The sequence below is a fragment of the Melanotaenia boesemani genome, chromosome 14, assembly GCF_017639745.1.
Source record: "Melanotaenia boesemani isolate fMelBoe1 chromosome 14, fMelBoe1.pri, whole genome shotgun sequence".
NCBI lineage: Eukaryota > Metazoa > Chordata > Actinopteri > Atheriniformes > Melanotaeniidae > Melanotaenia > Melanotaenia boesemani.
Genome location: NC_055695.1, coordinates 28,204,572 through 28,223,397, shown reverse-complemented (window position 1 = coordinate 28,223,397; position 18,826 = coordinate 28,204,572). Strand labels below are relative to the sequence as shown.

At 39.9% G+C, this 18,826-nt stretch overlaps 2 protein-coding genes across 2 annotated transcripts; one reads left to right on the top strand and one right to left on the bottom strand.

The window, feature by feature from the left end:
- Nucleotides 1-3,761: 3,761 nt before the first annotated feature.
- LOC121653242 (proteasome subunit beta type-11-like) lies at nucleotides 3,762-6,217 on the bottom strand. The gene has a single exon (XM_042006579.1). It carries the CDS (start codon nucleotides 5,783-5,785, stop codon nucleotides 4,631-4,633), a length of 1,155 nt encoding a protein of 384 aa, XP_041862513.1. The 5' UTR covers nucleotides 5,786-6,217; the 3' UTR covers nucleotides 3,762-4,630.
- Nucleotides 6,218-6,366: 149 nt separating this feature from the next.
- On the top strand, nucleotides 6,367-17,430 carry LOC121653241 (protein sel-1 homolog 3). The gene is made up of 24 exons (XM_042006578.1): nucleotides 6,367-6,525; nucleotides 6,898-7,414; nucleotides 7,514-7,640; nucleotides 8,107-8,228; nucleotides 8,409-8,524; nucleotides 8,789-8,838; nucleotides 8,939-9,062; nucleotides 9,144-9,282; nucleotides 9,445-9,591; nucleotides 9,679-9,884; nucleotides 10,241-10,420; nucleotides 12,876-12,998; nucleotides 13,177-13,317; nucleotides 13,451-13,513; nucleotides 13,593-13,769; nucleotides 13,857-13,984; nucleotides 14,356-14,439; nucleotides 14,551-14,632; nucleotides 14,878-14,953; nucleotides 15,041-15,168; nucleotides 15,348-15,469; nucleotides 15,619-15,733; nucleotides 15,973-16,036; nucleotides 16,176-17,430. Exons 1-24 carry the CDS (start codon nucleotides 6,475-6,477, stop codon nucleotides 16,391-16,393), a joined length of 3,300 nt encoding a protein of 1,099 aa, XP_041862512.1. The 5' UTR covers nucleotides 6,367-6,474; the 3' UTR covers nucleotides 16,394-17,430.
- Nucleotides 17,431-18,826: the final 1,396 nt, after the last annotated feature.

Here is an 18,826-nt window from a genome sequence, read left to right as displayed (position 1 = left end):
AACCACCACAGCCTCCTGAGTATTGTTGCTGACCATGTCCATCCCTTTATGACCACAGTGGAGCATCTTCTGATGCTACTTCCAGCAGGATAATGCACCATGTCACAAAGCTCAGATCATCTCCACCTGCTTTCTAGAACATGACGATGAGTTCACTGGACTCCAACGGCCTCCACAGCCACCAGATCTCAGTCCAGTAGAGCAGCTTTGGGATGTGGTGCAACGGGAGATTCTCATCATGGATGCAGCCGACAAACCTGCAGCAACTGTGTGATGCTGTCATGTCAACATGGATCTCTGAGGAATGTTTCCAACATTTTGTTAAATCTATGACACCAAGAATTAAGGCAGTTCTGGAGGAAAAGGGAGGTCCAATCCAGTACTAGCAAGGTGGACCTGATAAAGTGGCCAGTGAGTGTATTAAAGCACTTGGTTGGATGTTGGTGATACTTATTGTGGCAAGCTGGAAAGTGGTTAATATGACAAATGTTAGTTTAATTTAATTTGACCCAATTTGAAAAATATAAATCAGTCATTTTTACATTACTTATCTTAAGCCACATTCTTGATGGTTTCATGTTTCAAATTTGCCCAAATGTTTGGACTTTTTTTGCATTTCAAAGAAAAAAAAAGTGTGTCCTTTAATCAATAAGAATGCCACTAAAACAGCTGCAGAGATGCTCTGTTTGAACTTGTGTAAACTGTAAAAAGCAACCACAGATCACAGTTTTTAATGGTTGTCAGCTTCTGTGTGATTACTAAGAAACAAGACAGGCTGTAAGCAAGTTAGGATGAGACTGGAATGGCCCTGAGGTCACTTGACAGATCCCTTGTATCCAGCAGTGTGCCGAGATTTATTAATGACAACCACTGAGCAAGCAAAAAAAGCCATGCAGTAATCTGGCAGCTAGGGAGGATTTACAAGCATACCATGATAGTAGTCTGAGCAAAGCAAATTCAGAAATTTGTGTTGAAGTAAGTTAGATATGTTAGACAGTAGTTGCTTAAAACATCTTAAAAAGCTGAGATCTGTGTTTAGTCAGTATTGAATTTGGCTTGTTAAAGTGTTTTTGGTCACTTTGGTCGTTTTTGGCATGCTTGAAACATCTAATCCATGACGGGTTTGAGCAAAATCCGATCCAGTCCTAACATCTCAACATTATAAATAAGCCTATTTAGTGCATTTATCTTGGACTAGCAACTAGCCAGTTATGGCTTATCTGGATGCCCAAATTGTAGAACTTGGCCTGTCTGTGATGTATAGCCTCAAGGGCAGCACAAATCTACCATTTATACACCAAAGTCTTTCTAACTGTGTTAGAAGGTTTATCATAAATGCTCTGTAGACTCCAGCTTGCTGGTCTAGTATGCCGCTACATGCCAGGACTCAAATGTAATCAGGCTAGTTGACTACTTTTGACTGGACTATGGATGTCAGCGTCACACACAAAGACACATTAAGCTTCCAGTTATCTTATAGTAACACTTTATACCTTTCTGACTTAAAAAATCAGTGTCTCTGTTTTGATGGCACACTGATATCTATTATGTACATTCCTGGAACCATTGTTGCCCTGCAGTGTCCTGAGGTTGAGAAACCATACTTCACAACTTTTTTTTTCTTTTTTGTCCATCCTGGTGCATTGCTTTAATGCAGCATTTCACTTTACAGCACCACCTCACACACCAACAACTGGATATCAACACATTTGCCATGTAGAGTGCACACCATGGCTGATTCAGCAAAGATATGCAAGTAGAAAGAAGAATGAAGACAGAAAATGACAGAGCTTGAAATAAGACACCACCAGACTGACTTTTTCTGGCTGGAGAGAGCTCAGAGAAGAGACAGGATGCAAGACAGTTGCTGAATTATTCGTCATTAGGTGGCAACATAGCGAGAAAATCTGCCAAAGTTTGGAAGTGGGGCTTTGACAGCAAGCTAATTAAAAATAAATAGATAAATAAAGATTAATCAGTCTCATCTCTTTTTGTCTGCAAGTTGTCCCTCTCATTTCAAAGCTTCAATGTGAGGTGTTACAGTCTATAGACGTGTTTTTGTCATGAATAAATGAGCCGGCTCCACTTTTTGTTCTCTGAACTTAGTGGATATCAACATGGTCTAGAGTTCCCACTGATGCTGAGCCAAAAAATCACCAAGTCTTACTGCAGAGTCAATGATGTGAAATTAAATAAAAATGCTTTATCTATATTAATTTATCTATATTATTTTTTATTTAATTTAATTTCAGAGTAATTTGGCATGGGTCTGAATGCATATTAACCACTTTCTCATTGCACTCAGGATCCAGAAGTTAATGGGGTTTTCAACCAGTTTGAAAAGGCTTTACTGAGAGAACATAAGTTTCAGGAGTAATTACAATCAGTGGATGATGAGTGGATTAATTTTGAGCAGAGCTGCAGCAGAATTCAGAATCAGTGTCAACACTTGCCTCATTATTCACCCATTACTTAAACCAGGTCTGTCAAAATTGTTCCAGTCCAGGAGCCATATACAGAACAATTTGATCTTAAGTGGGCCAGACCAGTAAAATAATAATCTATAAATAACTGCAAATTTTCCCCTTTCTCTTAGTAGAAAGAAGAATTACAAGTACACTATCAAGATTTTTACATGTAATAAACTAGAAAACATGGACAACCGGAAATTTCTTGAGAAATAAAATTCCAGTTTCAACAATATTTTGCATCGTTTTATCATTTTCATGTGCATTACAACTTATCTACAAAGTCACATAAGATTTAATCAGCACTAACAGGAGCTGAAAAATACAATATTTCACAGTATGATGAAGGGCTGTATGCTTGACACCCCTTAGTTAAGCTGGACACCGCTGCAGGATGAACTGAACTCCTTGACATACTTATGCTATGCTGATGTACTTTGGGTGAATCCTCAGCAGCTTGCTTGTCATGAGAATGTACGATTCAGATGAAATAATACTAGCAGTTTAGCCAAAACTGCAATTTTCAGTTAAATTCAGCTTCAGTTAAAATAAACTCCCCTTTGTTTGCCTGTTGAACTGAGATCTATAAATCAAGATGTTGTGACATGCCCCCAGTGTCTCAGAACAGACACCGCCACTCTTTTTCCTGTGATTTTCTGACCTAATTTTATTTACTTGATAAATGTTTTAATCATTCATGTTTAGCTGGGTGGTTAACAACACATTTGTCTGTGATGTGACTGCTGTACTCAGACTTTTTGTTCTGAGCTCGTATTGTGAAAGGAAGGTATTGGAATTTGAAAAAAAAACTTCTGCTGATTAAGGTCAAGTTTGTTCTTTTAGATGCACAAAAAAAGAAAAGCATATGTATTGATCTAACTTTGATGACTGGTTCTATGACATTGTGTGTTTCGGTCAATCTAGACGAGTTTTCTCTGCTCTGAGGGTTTCTGTGAGAGAAGCAAAAACTGAGCATAAAAAAATAATGATAATAAAAATAAAAAAAAGCTTTGAAGAAGCCAAGCAAAGGAGGAACTGCAGCTCACACAAGTTTAGACTCAGAGCTCTATTATTAGGCTCAGAACTTTGATTTACCCCTTGCACACTCTTAAATTTGGACCACCAAATTGATTCCTGCTTGTTATGTTTTTTAACTCACTTGCTTAGTAATTCCACTATTAACAATCTTCCAAAAGATGGGAATTATGGATGAGGTTGGGGAGTAAGGGAAGTTTTCTCCTCTCACTGTCACAGCTACAGTCAATCATCAGGGGTACTTGTGCACATCTCATGTTGCAGTCACGCATCCTTGCATGTAATTTATCTTGCTTGGTTAATAACACATACACATACTGGCTGCACACATAAGGATATGTTAGCCAATAAAAACACTGTCATACACAATATATTACAACACTTATGAATTAGCTCATCATATTGACATGGAGAAACACAACATCATCGCATAATCCAAACACTTCAAAACTGCTCCCATATGATAAATGATGCTGCACTAGTTGCCCTTGACCTCTGCGTTTTGGCTATTTACACTCAGTTAAACACTGAGGTTAATAATGAATGATTGCTAAGTACAGTTTGGCCTGTCTCTGCAGAGTCCTTGTAATTTAAATGATAACTTGTCAACAAAATTTATGACCACAAGCTCATTCAAAACAGTCAAGCTCAGCAAAATTTAATTAATTCATTAATTTATTGTATTCTGACAGCAGACTCAAATCAGTTTTCAGCCCCTTGTTTCTATAGCTTAATATCTTCTGATACACAGCAAATCACTTTAACCCACAGCCACTGGACGTTTAGATCTTTAGACTACTTGTTGTTTGCCTCTCCCTGTTTATGCGATTAAACCACATGCAGGAGTAGGTAGTAATTATCTCATACTTGAAATGATGAAATTATTCATAATGCTTTAACATCTACATCAAAATGCCAGCCAGCCAGCAGCACGCTGTTTGAGTGCATTTTATCATCAGTGCAAACAAAACATCAGCTGTTTAATAAATGGAACGATATGCATGCCCAAATCATTTGAGAAATAGCCTGGAGGATGCAACTGCCTGGCTTGTTCATTAATTCAGTATCTGCTCCAAAGATGCCGTCAAGCATCTTCAAAACACTCCCTGGTGTTTGCTTTTCTTCTCTCATGACATTTTTGTTTGCTTCATGTCTTTACTCTGACAAAGTCGCGTCATTCCCTCTTGTCGTCGTCTTTCCTTTTCTCTGTAATATTCCTCTTTCAAGTCCTCCCTGGTCCTGCGAGTCCAGCCTTTTGAGGTGATATGATAAATGTCTACACAGTTTCCTGAGTATGCATCCCTGTATGTGGCTCTGTACACAGCTTCTCTAGCTATGGATGTGGCCTCCTCCACTGTCAGTCCCCAGTGAACCCCTTGGTCCAAAATGGAGTAGGCATAGGGGGATCCCGAACCTACAGAAAAGAGAGTTCCCTGCAGGCGAGTACCATCACTGCATACATAAAACAAGCTGGGTCCAGAAAAACTTTTCTTTGTAGAGATCTGAGTCTTTGGTACAAAGACATTTTCAGTGGAAGCATCTGCAATAATTTCCAGGTCAGTCTTTTGACTTGTTGTTTTTCTTTTATCGCTGTGATCAGTCTCTGTGACTTCACAGTCATGACATCCATTATCCAGCTCCCCTCCGTCCCACCCACACAATGTGGCAGCCACACAGAGCTCAGTTCCCTTAAAAGGGTGAAGCATGTGTGAAAGCAATTTAGCAGCACCTCTTGTGGTCAACCGACGTCCGTGGCGGAGTTGGTACAGACGCAGCTCTCGAGCCAGAATCCGCTTCCAAAGCGCACAGTCTGCCGAAGTTCCCGAGGTGGTACCCACCAAATGACTGTGGATGGGCAGGATCTTTTGGGAGGCCGGGCACGCCACGAGGCCGGAGCAGCTGGAGCGAGTGTCTGCTGCAGCCAGTACACCACCCTGAAACATAAAAGCTAAGGTGGTGGTCCCATGAGACATGGGAAAGGGAGGAGGTACAGATGGAGAGGATGTAAATGGAAAGCTGGGAGATAAGGACGGTGTTAGGAGGGAGCTTTCTGATGAAAGACTGGAGCTCTGGATGAGGCTGATTTGCCCAAATTGTATGGGGCTTTCATCCAGATACTCTGCCACTGGAATGTAAAAATGTAAAAGACTTTTGCTGCTGCTGAAGGGCAAACCACTTATATAGTTACTGCTTGTCTTTTCTCCAAGTGACACTGAAGATCTATCAGTGGTTTTATCTCCCTGAAAGATGTCCTGGAGCTTACACAGGTCCTGCAAAGCCATTGACTGGGATCCCCTTTGTCTTTTTACACTTTAAAATTTATCCTTTTACAGTATTTTCTGATGGCTCTATAACCCTCTCTCCAGCCTGCTTTCCTGTCAGTTGCCTCATAGATACCTCTGTCTGTTCTAGCAGCATTCACCTTTTATATAGACAAGCAGAGCCTGCTCATGTTCCTGTGTGGTCACCTAAAACAACCCGTCAGCAACATTACCAATGTTTCATTCTCTTTGAAACATAAACTGTCAGTAGTCCATGGGTAATTAACTTTGACTGCAATATCAGGTTGTTTTTCAGATCTGATTTCTTCAAAGTCTTGTGTGGGAGAAGGCCAAAGAGAGCGTAGGGTGATAGTTGATGCCTTGGCCCAAGCACATCAAATTAAGTTGGACTCTACGCTTTGATCCTTAATAGAAAAACAAATGAGAATCAAACATTTTTTGTTCCACAGCAGATAAAGACTAGCAAAGCCAGCCCAGACACTGGTTGTTTGCCAGTTGCTGAACTTGCAACACCAGAAAAACAAGTAATGCTGCATTATGGAGGGTGTGCACGCACACAACTGCCCACTTTTTAGGAAGGGTTGAAAACAATGAGACCAAACGAACTTTGCTGAATGGAGGAACCATGAATCACGGGATCGTATATTTGTTTTTATTTTCTAGTTTATATTAAAAGTCCTGAATTCAAAATGAATTGGTCTCACCTGATCATTTTTGTTTTTGCTTCTTCGTTTCTAATGGTAAGCAACTTTATCACACACATTTGAAAGTGAATCTTTAAACCAGCCGTACGATGCTTGTATTGAAAACAACAATACACCACCTTTAGTGATACTGGATGAGCTAATTATCTAGCTAATTAGCTGAATAATCCCTTTATATTTAAAGACTTACTAACATGTTTCAGCTCATGTTTCTGTTCACTGTCTCTGCACTGCCGTTGTTATTGTTTTCAGATGCAGCAGGCAGCTGTTAGAAAAAAACCTTCTGACTGCCTGACAGGCTAACACAGTCAGCATATGATTCATTTGTCTAATCTGTGGTGGGGGGGGCTCTGAAGTCTTCAGTTCATGTATTGTAATATTTTTATTTTATTTTTCCACCTCGCTCAGGGACAGTGTGTGTTACAGGCCATTTCCACTCAGAGTGGTGAGACCTTGCCTGACAATTTCATAGGGTTTGACTCAGTCCCTGACAAAGTGGCAGATGGCTCAGTGGTCCGTGTGCGGTATCAGTGCTCCAGGCCATGTCAGCTTGCCGTGGAGGTGGTGGTGTCAACATTAAGGAAGACAGATTTGGTGGTCTTCAGGAGAAAATGGATCAGCAGCGCAACTCGAGTCTACCGGATCCAGCAGGTGCGGCTCAGACTGCCTCTGTCCATTTCACATCATCATGACTTTTTCAGCAGGAACATGTTGGAAAGCCAGAATGTGACAGTTCATGCCTGGCTGGATTATATAAAAAGAGGCAGCGAAATCAGCACATACCACAGCTCCATGTTGAGGATTTATAAAGTGCTACAAGTAGCACTGCTTTCCAAAGGGCCGAGTCAACCTCCCGCTGGGTGCCCGTCATGGTCTGCTCGACTGATGACCAGCAGCAGAATCCATCAGTGCCCACAAGAGTCAGGTCAGGCCCTTAGTCATAATGACATTTTTTGTTAATACACAATCTTTATCTCCAAAGCCGTTTAAGAACTTGGTCTGTTGCTTTGTTTTATATACACAGATGCAATCGATATGTTGAAATTTCCTTTGGCGAGTACTGGTGAGCACTTTGGGGGAGTTCGCAGATTCCAGCCTTTCATTAACGGAGCCCTGGAGAGAGCCCGCCTTCACGCTGTGTCACAACCCAGGTGAACTTCACCCACTGACTCCTGATTTACTTAATTTATTCCATATGAAGTTTAGCTACACAGCAGGAGAAAACTTTCCAGCAGTATCAGAAAATGTTGCACTAAATTCTAAAAAATAGCTTTTTAGATGTTGAAAATCCTAAATGTGAACCCGAACACACATGGCGTTTTGGTTTGTGTTGAGATCAGCAGGTTGCCAGGTCACATGTAAGTGATTGCTTCCTTTTCAGCGCCAGCATCTGTTCTAGCAAACAACTTCCAGTTTTACTTCAATGTCTTTATAAATGACTTTATGAGCTTCACCAAGCCTCCTCACCAGAGCATATAAGCTTTTTATTTACGGTCACTGAAAAGCAGAGAGGTCAGGCGTTTTAGCAGACATCACAGCGTTTTAAATCCAGCCTCACGCTCGAGTGGCTAAAGAAATGATTTGTCAAATCATATTTGGTTGCTTGGTTTTTTTTAGAGTCACTTTATCTGTGTGGATCTACCTGTTAAAATGGTGTCACATGAAGCTCTGTGGGATCATCCATCATGTCAACAGGAGAAATTTCTATGACTCTGTCCTGCTGCAGCTTACAGACACAGGTGGGTCATGGCAGCTTGAGAAGACAACAAGCTGCCATGGAGGATTTGACTAAGGTATCATGAGATGATTGTGAGGGATAATGTGTGTTTGTGTGACAGAGGAACAGACTGTGCCATGTATTAATAAAGAACTTTGGATTTCCTCTTGTGAAATATATAACTGTCATCTCTCCTGTGTAGGAAACATCATAGTTCAGGCACATGTAACAACAGGAGAGGATGAAGCATTCAAAGCCAACGTGGCATTGCCCCTGTGGAAATGGATTAGATTGGACTGTTACGTACTCGACTCAAAGGTAGATCACCCCAACATGTGGGTCTGAGTGGTCGGGTGAGGAATAGAAATCGAAATTGAGCTTGCAGTCATTCGTTTTCACCTGAGTTTTCTTTTTGTGCTGGGGCGTTTTGTTTTCTCCTGGAACAGCTGTAAGATCCTGAAAGATTGTTTCTTTCCAGCTGGGGGACTCAGGGCGATTGCAGTGTGTACTTCAATTTGAAGCTGTTCACAGTTCAGTAGTTTTTTTTTTCTAAGCTCATGCCTTGCTATGTCTAACTTTCAGGTTCTGCTGGATACAACATGGGATGAAGAAACTCGCAGATTTGTATATGAGTAAGACACTGATAAAAAACACTGTCCTTTAAAAAGAACCAGTTAGTCCAGGAATTACTTTTGCCAGTATAAATGATTATTAAGGTTTTTAAATATGTAGATTTCAGGACAGTATCCACTTTGATGACACTGATGGATACTTTGTGATTGGAGGAAGCAAATACATGGCCGGCATCCACGGCTACTTTGGGCCAATCAAATACTACCGTCTTGGAACTAAAGAGGTGGAGATGCTGCAGTCATAAATCAAATACTGTTGTTCTGTTTTTATTCCAGTTTCAAATACATCATTTTGTTTGCCACAGGTCAAGAATGCACTTCAGCCTAAGTCAACATTACAGGAGCTGGAAAGGGCTCATAAGGAATGCCAGGAAATAAGAACATTTACAAAGGCATTTTTTCAGGAAGCAACTGCAGCTCACCTTCCTTCACCAGCCAGTAAAGGTGAAAGATTATTCTGACATGCCCTATAAACGCAATGCTGCAACCAATCTGAACAGACAAACTTTGTGCAGATGTAACATCCAGAGTGCAAATACTCAATTGCACAACTAAGAAGTGTGTGAACAATGCTGTTGACAGGTTGCTGTATCTGTTTTATTTCAGCTGTGTGTACTCCTGACTTCCTCAGGCTGTTGGGTCAGTTTAAAAGAAATGAGAAAACCTGCACACAAGCATGGTCCTGGGGAACACAGCGTAAACACAGCACATTCTTTCATTTCTTGCTAAGGCAAGAGGATGAAATCAGGACAGGTGCAACAGATTTGCATCTCAGCCCAGGAAGGTATGAACTGTGTTAGTGATTGATCTCATCTCTCACATCGTTATCCATTTCTGCAGGATCTTGGAGTGTGAAGAACCTCAAGAGTGCTTTGTTTAACCTGGCAGTGGGTACAATGTTCCCCCTGGATGAGGCTGAAAAGAAAATCACATCCGAATCAATGGCTTTCTTACAAGTGTCCTCTTGCTTTGGAAATCACAGAGCATCACTCTTGTTGGCCACCATACACCTGTCTGGCCTGGGACACTCAGTCAATCAAGAACAGGTAGACTCATACCTTCCCTGTATCCTAATAATGACTTTATGATACTAGTACATGTGTGATTTTTGGAGCAATTATTATTAAAAATGTTTTTATTTTATTAATTAACTTTTTATTTTATATTATCAGTAACAAATAATTAACACATACATGAACATTCATTCATTCATTCATTCATTCATTCATTCATTTATTCATTCATTCATTCATTCATTCATTCATTTATTCATTCATTCATTCATTTATTCATTCATTCATTCATTTATTCATTCATTCATTCATTTATTCATTCATTCATTCATTCATTCATTCATTCATTCATTCAATGTCTTATAATATTGACCCTCTGTGTGTTTCAGGGTCATGTTTATAGCTTGATCGGTGCATCCGGTGACGACCGTTTTGCCCTGATGCATGCAGGCTATAAACACACACATGGGACTGATGGGTTTCCTAGAGACCAGGACATGGCTTACAGCTACTATTCCAATGCTGGGGCACAGAGCAACATTGACAGTTCACAGATGCATGAAAAGAAGGTATCAATTACTCAACGTTAGTTAAATATTTGCATTACTGGAGGAAAAGTGGTGGTACTAATAGGCAGTTAAAAAAAAAACTTAGTTAATGCTATTAAATACAAAATCACTGCTCATCAGCTCAGTATGAAACTGCAATAGCAGAAAAAGAATAGCATACACACAAAAACTCCTTATAAAAGCTCACTCAATAAAACAAACAAAAAAAAGTAGATTTTTTGGCATATTGAGTTTCAAATAAGGGCAAACTTAGTTAAACTGGTTGGGCCAACAGGATTTATATCTAATTCTTATTATTAGTGTGACTTTTTCCCACGTTACCTTGTCTGATAACTCAAAATGAAATCTGGAACAGCGCACATAAACATTACTTCTCTTTTCCATGTTTGTCAGTTTGTATGCATGTCATCCAGAAATCTGTTCATTTACAAATACCATAAAAAACTCACTTTTGCAGTATAGTTTGAAGATAAAACTGTAGGACGTGTCAAGAAGTTGCATTAAAGTGGTAGCGTACAGGCTAACAAAGCATTTTTAACACACTGAAGGAAAATCCTTTCATATTTAAACGATAATGGAACTGAATTGAACTGGGAAACCTTGTAGAATTCCAGTTGGGATTCTGTGTAAGAATCCAGTGATTTGCAGATTTCATAAACTAATATTTTACTCCAAATAGATTTTCTAAATATTTTGATGATATTATACAGTGTAGATAGTGGGATCTTTAAAGTCTTTGAGGAACATTTTCATTAAATTTTTACACAATTTGTAGACAGTTTTTCCACATATTATTGAACCTCTGTCCATCTTTACACCTCAGAGACTCTGCCTCTCTGAAAGGCTCCTTTTTATACCCAGTCATGTTACTGACCTGTTGCCATTTAGCCTAATTAGTTGTCAGAAGTTTCTACCAGTAACTTTTCCAGGCTTTTGTTGCTTCTGTTCTAACTTTTTTGAGATGTGTTGCTGCCATCAAATTCAAAATGAGCCAATATTTTCCATGAAATGGTGAAATGTCTCAGTTCCAACGTCTATGTTGCTTATGTTCTACTGAATAAAACATGAGTTTATGAGATTTGCAAAGCATTACATTCTGTTTGTATTTGCATTTTGCATCTCTATCTTTTTGGAATAAGTGTTTTAAATACTGAGTGCATGCCCAGTTATTCATGCATCTTTATTTTACAGACTACACAGCAGACAACCTGCTTGCAACTCCCCTGTTCAGTCACTCTAATTCCACCCACGTAACACTGTAAAATAAATGCATTTCCTTCTACTGAACGCCACAGACCCAAAGTCAGTATTTCAGAGTGAAATATGAGTTTATATGGCAGGGTTGTTAAAGTTGCCCAATTCAAGCTATTTCTTCTCACTTAACACATCCTGCACTATATCAAATTGAAATCCCTTCAGAATTAAACTGGATAGAGACCCTCCTGCACTAATGTGAAAGATGTGCACGCGTCTCAGATTAAATCCAATAATAATGTGTGATTCAGACAAATGCTTGATCCTCTTACAAAACGTAATTATTTCATTAAACTGATTAGATAAAAGTGGGAAAAATACTGAGAGGCTCCACTTTTAATTGAATCTCATTTTCTATTTAGGAAAAGACAGTACTGTTAGTGAATTTTACAATATGCTAATAGATAGTTTTCCTGCCTTCGTGAACCCACACATTAGCTGTTCCCACCTGAGCAGACATGAATGGTATGTTTATCTTTTTTGGCAAGAAAGAGAAAAGACGTAACGTGGTCGTAGAAACGTTTTTTTATTATGTCCTGTTGTGCAGTATAAAAAGTCATTGACAAATTATTGATCTCTACAAACATACTTTACATATGACAGCAGTCTTACTGAACACACAGACTTCAAAATATGATTAATAGTGTGTTTGTTGGTTCAGCGGGCTAGATCAGAGGAGAGTGGCTCTTAAATCTTCATTTAAAAATAGAGCAGTCTTGATGAATGGGAGGGAGAGTACTCCAAAGATAAGGAGCCCGCTATGAGAAAAGGCTGCTTCCAGCTGATTTCCTGTTTATTCTCTGAGTATTTCAATAAGCTACATCCAGTGAAGAGAGATGCATAAAAGCAGCAGATACCTTACTGTCTGCTGCAGCTGAAATACTCCTAAACATAGAGAAAACATCTTATTAGAGTTTTGACCAATAGGAAAACTTTCAGGTCAATTTAGATGACACAGCAACATGTTATCTGCTTACAATTTAATTAAAAAGAAAAAAAAATAACTGACTTTCATCTTTTTTGTTGTTGGCTGTGACGTTGATGCGGACTGAGCTTTAATTAAAACAGCTGATGCCACCAATCAGGATTTGGCATCGCAATCTGATGACTGTTGCGAGTTTGTTTGCTGTCAGTCAAATCTTTTTAATCAAATACCTGTCGTTGTTTACAATAATAGCGATTATTTTTGTCTTTTCTCCAGCAATACACACCTGAATACATCTATTTAAGCAACAAAGACCATTTAAAAACCCTGACACATGAGTCAGGTGATGTCTTCCAGTTTTTGAAATTCCAAGCAGAGAGGGGAGACATCAAGTCTCAGGTATGTGAGCTGCAAAGCTTATCTGGCTTTCCATCAGATTTAATATTCAAATATGCTTACATGTGCAAGAGTATAAAACCATAAAGACAAAGTCTTCAGCCCTTTTTTAATTTGTCCTGTGTGGCAAGTGGAAGAGCCAGTTACCAGAACAGACTAATAAAAACTCGATTAACTTTAGAAACGCTTGGGAACGATGCTATACTGGGGACAAAACGGAGTCTCAAAAGACATAGTGAGCGCAGTGAAGTGGTTTGAGAGAAGTGCTATGCAAATGACGGATCCCTCTGCGATGTACGACTACTCCATCCTCCTAATGAAGGTTGAGTAAAACTATTAAGACCACTTTTTTATGATTGAATTGAACGCTGGACCTTTTGTGTCTGTTCCTGTGTGTGTGTGTGTGGGGTTGTTTTGACACTTATTGATTCTCTGATTGATGTCGATCCCTCCAGGGCAAAGGGGTGAAAAGGAACTACACTCGAGGTTTTCAGCTGCTGAAAAAAGCGGCCGCGATGGTGAGTGAGCGGAGATCAATTGCTGTGTTTACCAAAAGAGAGTTCACCCTGAATACCAGCGTCTGTTTCCTTGCTTTAGGGCTCAATTAATGCCTTGAATGGTTTAGGGTGGTACCATGGGATTGTACTGAAGGACCACAAAAATGCATTAAAATACTTTGAGCAAGCGGCTTTGAACGGGAGTGATGATGGGATGTTCAACCTGGGAGTTTATCACCTCAATGGGAAAAACCCTGACAGACCATGGAGGAATGAGGTTTACTTCTTAGACTTTGTCAAAGAGTAGTTTCCTCTTTGTTCGGGGATGACTGTGGAGCTGATGTGTTTCTGGTATGACCCACAGAGTGCTGCCTTCCAGCAGTTTCTAAACGCATCTCGATTCGGGCACGTAGCCGCATCAGTGGAGGCGGCGTGGTACCTTTCAACAGGAGGCCTGCAAGGGGTGTCTCAGGATGTGGAGAGGGCTGTGATGTAAGAGGCTTTCATTAGCTTGGTGAAGAAAGCATTGTTATGAGCTGTGGCACTGTAGCCTGCAGCTCGGTGGCATCTAATTTCAATGACGGTGGCTAATTCAAGGTCAGAACCCAACATTTGCATGTCTAAAAATAAAAACCAGTGTAACGACATTATTGCCTGGCACAGAGATTCTGCTTACCAAAGTTCTTCTGGTATCTTATGAATTTAAAGACGCTCTCTGCTGCTGTCTTTGTCTTTTCTTTTTTTTTTTACAGAATGACCTTAATAAATCTGCATCTATTTTTAGATCATGTTATAATATTTCCCGTTTATGAGAAGTAAATGATATTCCATAATTCATCAGCAATTCTTTAACCTCTGCACAGAATGCTAAAGAAGGTCTGCGAACAGAACGGACACCTTGGATTTATGATCAGAGAGGCTCTTCAGGCCTATCTCCAGGGCTCTTGGTAGGGAAATTAGTTTCAATCACATTTCGATCATCCTCATTGAGTCACTTTCTGCTGGCCGGTTGTGTTCATCCACACTTTTTCATATTTCTCTAATTGTGTTGCCAACAGGCAGGAAGCATTTGTGAAGTATGTTTTGGCAGCTGAGGCTGGTCTTGGTTTAGCCCAGAGCAATGTGGCACACCTGTGTGAGGTAAACATATGCACCTTTGTCTAGTTTTAAATTCTTCATGTGTGTCCCTCAAACAAGCACTGCCCGATCTTTTAGCTTGATTGTTAACACACTTCTGCAGTCGATGTCTCATAAGTAGTCGTAATCGTAGCTGATGGACAAATTGCACATAATTCCAGTCACACATTTAAAGAGGAGACGTATGCCAGAGGGCCGTTATTAGCAGCTGATAACTTAACCTTCATTATTACTCTGCTCTTTCTTAGGAGCTGAATCTCGGTTACGATTGTCAGTGGAGATATCACAGCTACTCTTTATTAAACTTTGATCCTCATCCATCTGGTGAGTTCAGCTCATTTCATTTTGCTTTAACCTTTTTCTTTTCTGTCAGCCTGGTCACTGAGCAGCAAATATTTATCTTCTTTATAGCGCTGCTGAAAATGGGAGACTACTACTACTACAACTGCTGTTCCTCCAGCACACGAGAGGACTCATTATCCTTGGCTGAGCAGGCCGTATCAATGTATAGCAGAGCGGCTCTAGCGGGCAGCCCTCAGGTGACAGATTTACTTGGGCTGTAATCTCATCACCCCATGATAAACTTAATTAAACGTCCACAGGCTGAGGCCCACTGCAATAAAAACACAACATCACACAGTGTTATTATTAGAAGACTTTTCTGACGGAATAAACCATTGGCCTGCTGCTCTGATTCTGTTTTCCCACTGACTCACAGGGGGTGTACAACCTGGCTGTTCTGGCACATCGTGGGCACGTTCTTCCACAGAGCGTCCTCAGCTTGTTCAATGCGTCACGTCACGATGAGCCGGACTTTGTGATGGAGAAGATCTTAAAAAGGTGTCTTTTTAAACACAAAAAATAAACCAAAAATAAACTAAATCATCAGCTGTCGTAACAAAGAGTAATGCTAATCGATCCTGTCTGAGTGACTACAGCTGATGGTATTTCTGATTGTGTGTAACACAGTTTCCTTTATTTTATCCAAGATGTGTAGAGGCTGAGGATGAGGAGGCAGTTACTCCCTGTTCTTTAGCTCTGCTCGGACTCCAGATGGGAAAAGCCTTGAGGAGGATGACTCAGAACCGTGCTCAGCTCTTCTTGGTAGGCATGAGACAACCTACTCATTCTGTATGTAACAGAAAAAAATAATAAAACTCATCATACCACAAGTTGTTCTCCTACTGTATGTTATCATTATCCATTTTCTTTTAATTATTGAAATACATGAAGATTCAAATTGGGCTCTAGTCATGAATAAGACATTAAATCCATTAAAGGTTGCTGTTTTGAAAGAGAAAATGTAATAATTTATTTAAATCATTCTTCCTCCTTCTCTATAGACATATGCATCTGTCCTCTCCATCTTAATCATCCTTGTCGTCGTGCCATTGGACAGCTGCCTGGGTAAGCGACGCTGTTTGCTCAATGCTGCAGATACTTGCAAACGTCAACCACACGATGGTGCAGTTTCCCCATGTATCATTTTACACAAGCTCAATAGAAAATATCTTAATCTCATTTCATCATTTGCAATTAAACACAGAACACAGACACAGGAGGGCGTCTTCCATCAGCCAACGTGGTGCTGACTTCAGTACAGAGCAAAATGGCGTCAGGGGGCGAGCCCGCGGAGCAGAGGGGAATCTACGGCTCACTCTGGGCGGCGAGCAGTGGCTCCAGCAGAGCAGTGATTTGGCCGTGACTCTGTCGGGCGTGTGCCTGAGTGCTTTCTGGACCGTGCTCCTGTATCATCTCCTATGACATACAACGCCCTGCACTGTGATCCAAACAGCCACATTAAAAAAAACAAACACAGTACATACAGTAAGAAGACACATTTAGAGGATGAGTTACAGAACAGTACATGTGACTCATTGTTGTTTCTGAGGCTTGTGACTTACTTTCAAAGAAGGAAGGAGAAAAGTTGCAGTCCCTACATGAGGGAGCTTCTTTATCTGAATGTTGATAATGTTTCCTCAGTTACCACGTTTACATTACCCTGTTTATAGAAAATAAAATGATTAGCAGAGAGTTCATTGAATTAAGTCCAACTTTTGTGACATGAAATGTAAATGGAGCATATGTGCATAAAACAGATGAATATGTTGACAGATGGTTTGGCAGTTCTAATAAATCATCTATTAAGTCTTGTCCATGGTCCTATCAGTGTCAAGATGATAATAAATGTCGCACAAGAGAGAGGACATGCTAACAAAAGCTCTTAAGCATTATGCCTGGTTTGAAACCAGAGGAATTTCAAATGTTATTGATTTAGTCTGTTGCTGTGCAGGTGCCCTTGGTCAATACACCAGATAAGAAGGTATCTGCTTTACACATCGTTAAGGAGAGATTGGCTGGGAAAGAAGTTACTATAGCAATTTGTGACACTATAGACACCTTAGCGCCTTGTTAGGGGTATCATTAAAAAAATAATGCACCTCAGTGGTTTTGTTTATGTCTCCATAAAGATAAAATAACAGAGGTATAGTTTTAAGAGATTTTTGGTTCAAATTAGAACTAATATAAAGGAAACTTATCTGTGTTCCTAAAAGTTATTTACAGCTCTGACAGGCTGGGATGTGATAATGTGCAGTTTATAGCTGGTGTTCATGGAGCTGTCATTAGGTAAATTAGGAGCTTCACGGTGTAAACAGCACCATGTGGAGCTGCCTTACTTTAGAATGACTGAGTATAATTTGGTGGATTGACTAATGGTCTCTCTTCATTTTTATACCTATTCCACATGTCATCTGTCTCTCTTTAAGGAAACCAACATGGCCCACATGTGCTGCGTGTAGTCTCGTGTTTAAGTGCAGTTTTTTATGGTAACATTTTACATTTTAACCTTTTAAATCCACTTAAAGTAAGACAAGTCCAAACGAAGTATGTATTCAGTCATATTTAGCTGCAGTAAACTAAGGAAAATCATCCTACTTGTCCTTATTTTCTGTGATTTTATCATTGTCAACTCCCAGCCAGAAAATCTCTGGTTTTAAAACCCAGCTGCGCTCATTTCTTTGTGGAGTTTGCACATTATCCAGCTAAGATGGACTCCCAGCTATCTTGAACAGGAGCTGCAGAAAAACGGATGGATGTTTAATAATACATCATCAGATATTCGTTTTAAAGCCACATCAAGAGACTAAGAATGAGGTGAATGTATGTATGAACTCTGCTTGGCTGTGGATGTATATGCTGTCCACTGGGCAGCAGACTAGATGTTGCATCAGAAACTTTCCCTGTCTGGAACTCACAGCTCTTAATGTGCTTAATACCACTGGGACCACTTTGGATTTCACCTTTTACATCTGCTCCAGTTGTTTCTATGTGTGGGAAAGGACGGGGAGTATGTATACGTGTACAACACAAATAGAAAGTTTGGAAATAGGCCTCATCTTTTGACTGACACTGTTCAGTAGCAGGATATAAAACATGAATGCATCTTATGTCTGTTGTCTGACAATGTTAGTTTAAATAAAAAGTTAATATTGTTTAGGATGTCTTTCTTATGACAAGGTGACATCAGTTTGGTCACTTAAAACTCAGTGAGATTCACCATCATGTGTGTAAAGATTCATGAGTTCTCAGTGTGGTAAACATTTTAAGTAAAGCCAGAATGATGCGTTCGTCCACTTTATTACTCTCACACTCATCTGAATTAAACTTTCACTGAACCATAGCGCCTCATCATTACGAAAGAAATGCAAACACTTTCCTTTTCAGGGAAGAAAACAAATATTTGATTCGTGTTTCAGAATTCTTTGGTAGGCATCACGTTCATGGGATGTGCACAAACCAGCAGAGATGTGGCCTTGATTCCAGTTGCTTTGAAGAGTGAAAGCTGTGCTCTGGGTTGCTGTTTCACCACCTATAAAATAATTTGATTGCATGAGCAGTATATTGTCCTTCTGCATTGCAACAAGTCTAAAAATAGCTAGTATCTCTGCAGCCTCAGCTGGATTTGCAAACATCTGTAAACAGCTTTCCCTTCAGGTGGGGAGGTGATAAAAGGATATAATTACTTAAATATAAAGTAATAGCACAGCAAGAGGTTTCTGAATTAGTGTCAGAATATTTCCAGGCTGTCTGTTTTCATGACTATTATAAGATCAACATTTTGTCCTGCTGTAAGCTTCATTTGGTTGTAATTACTGCATCTTATGCTCGCTGGCCACTTTATTAGGTCCACATTGC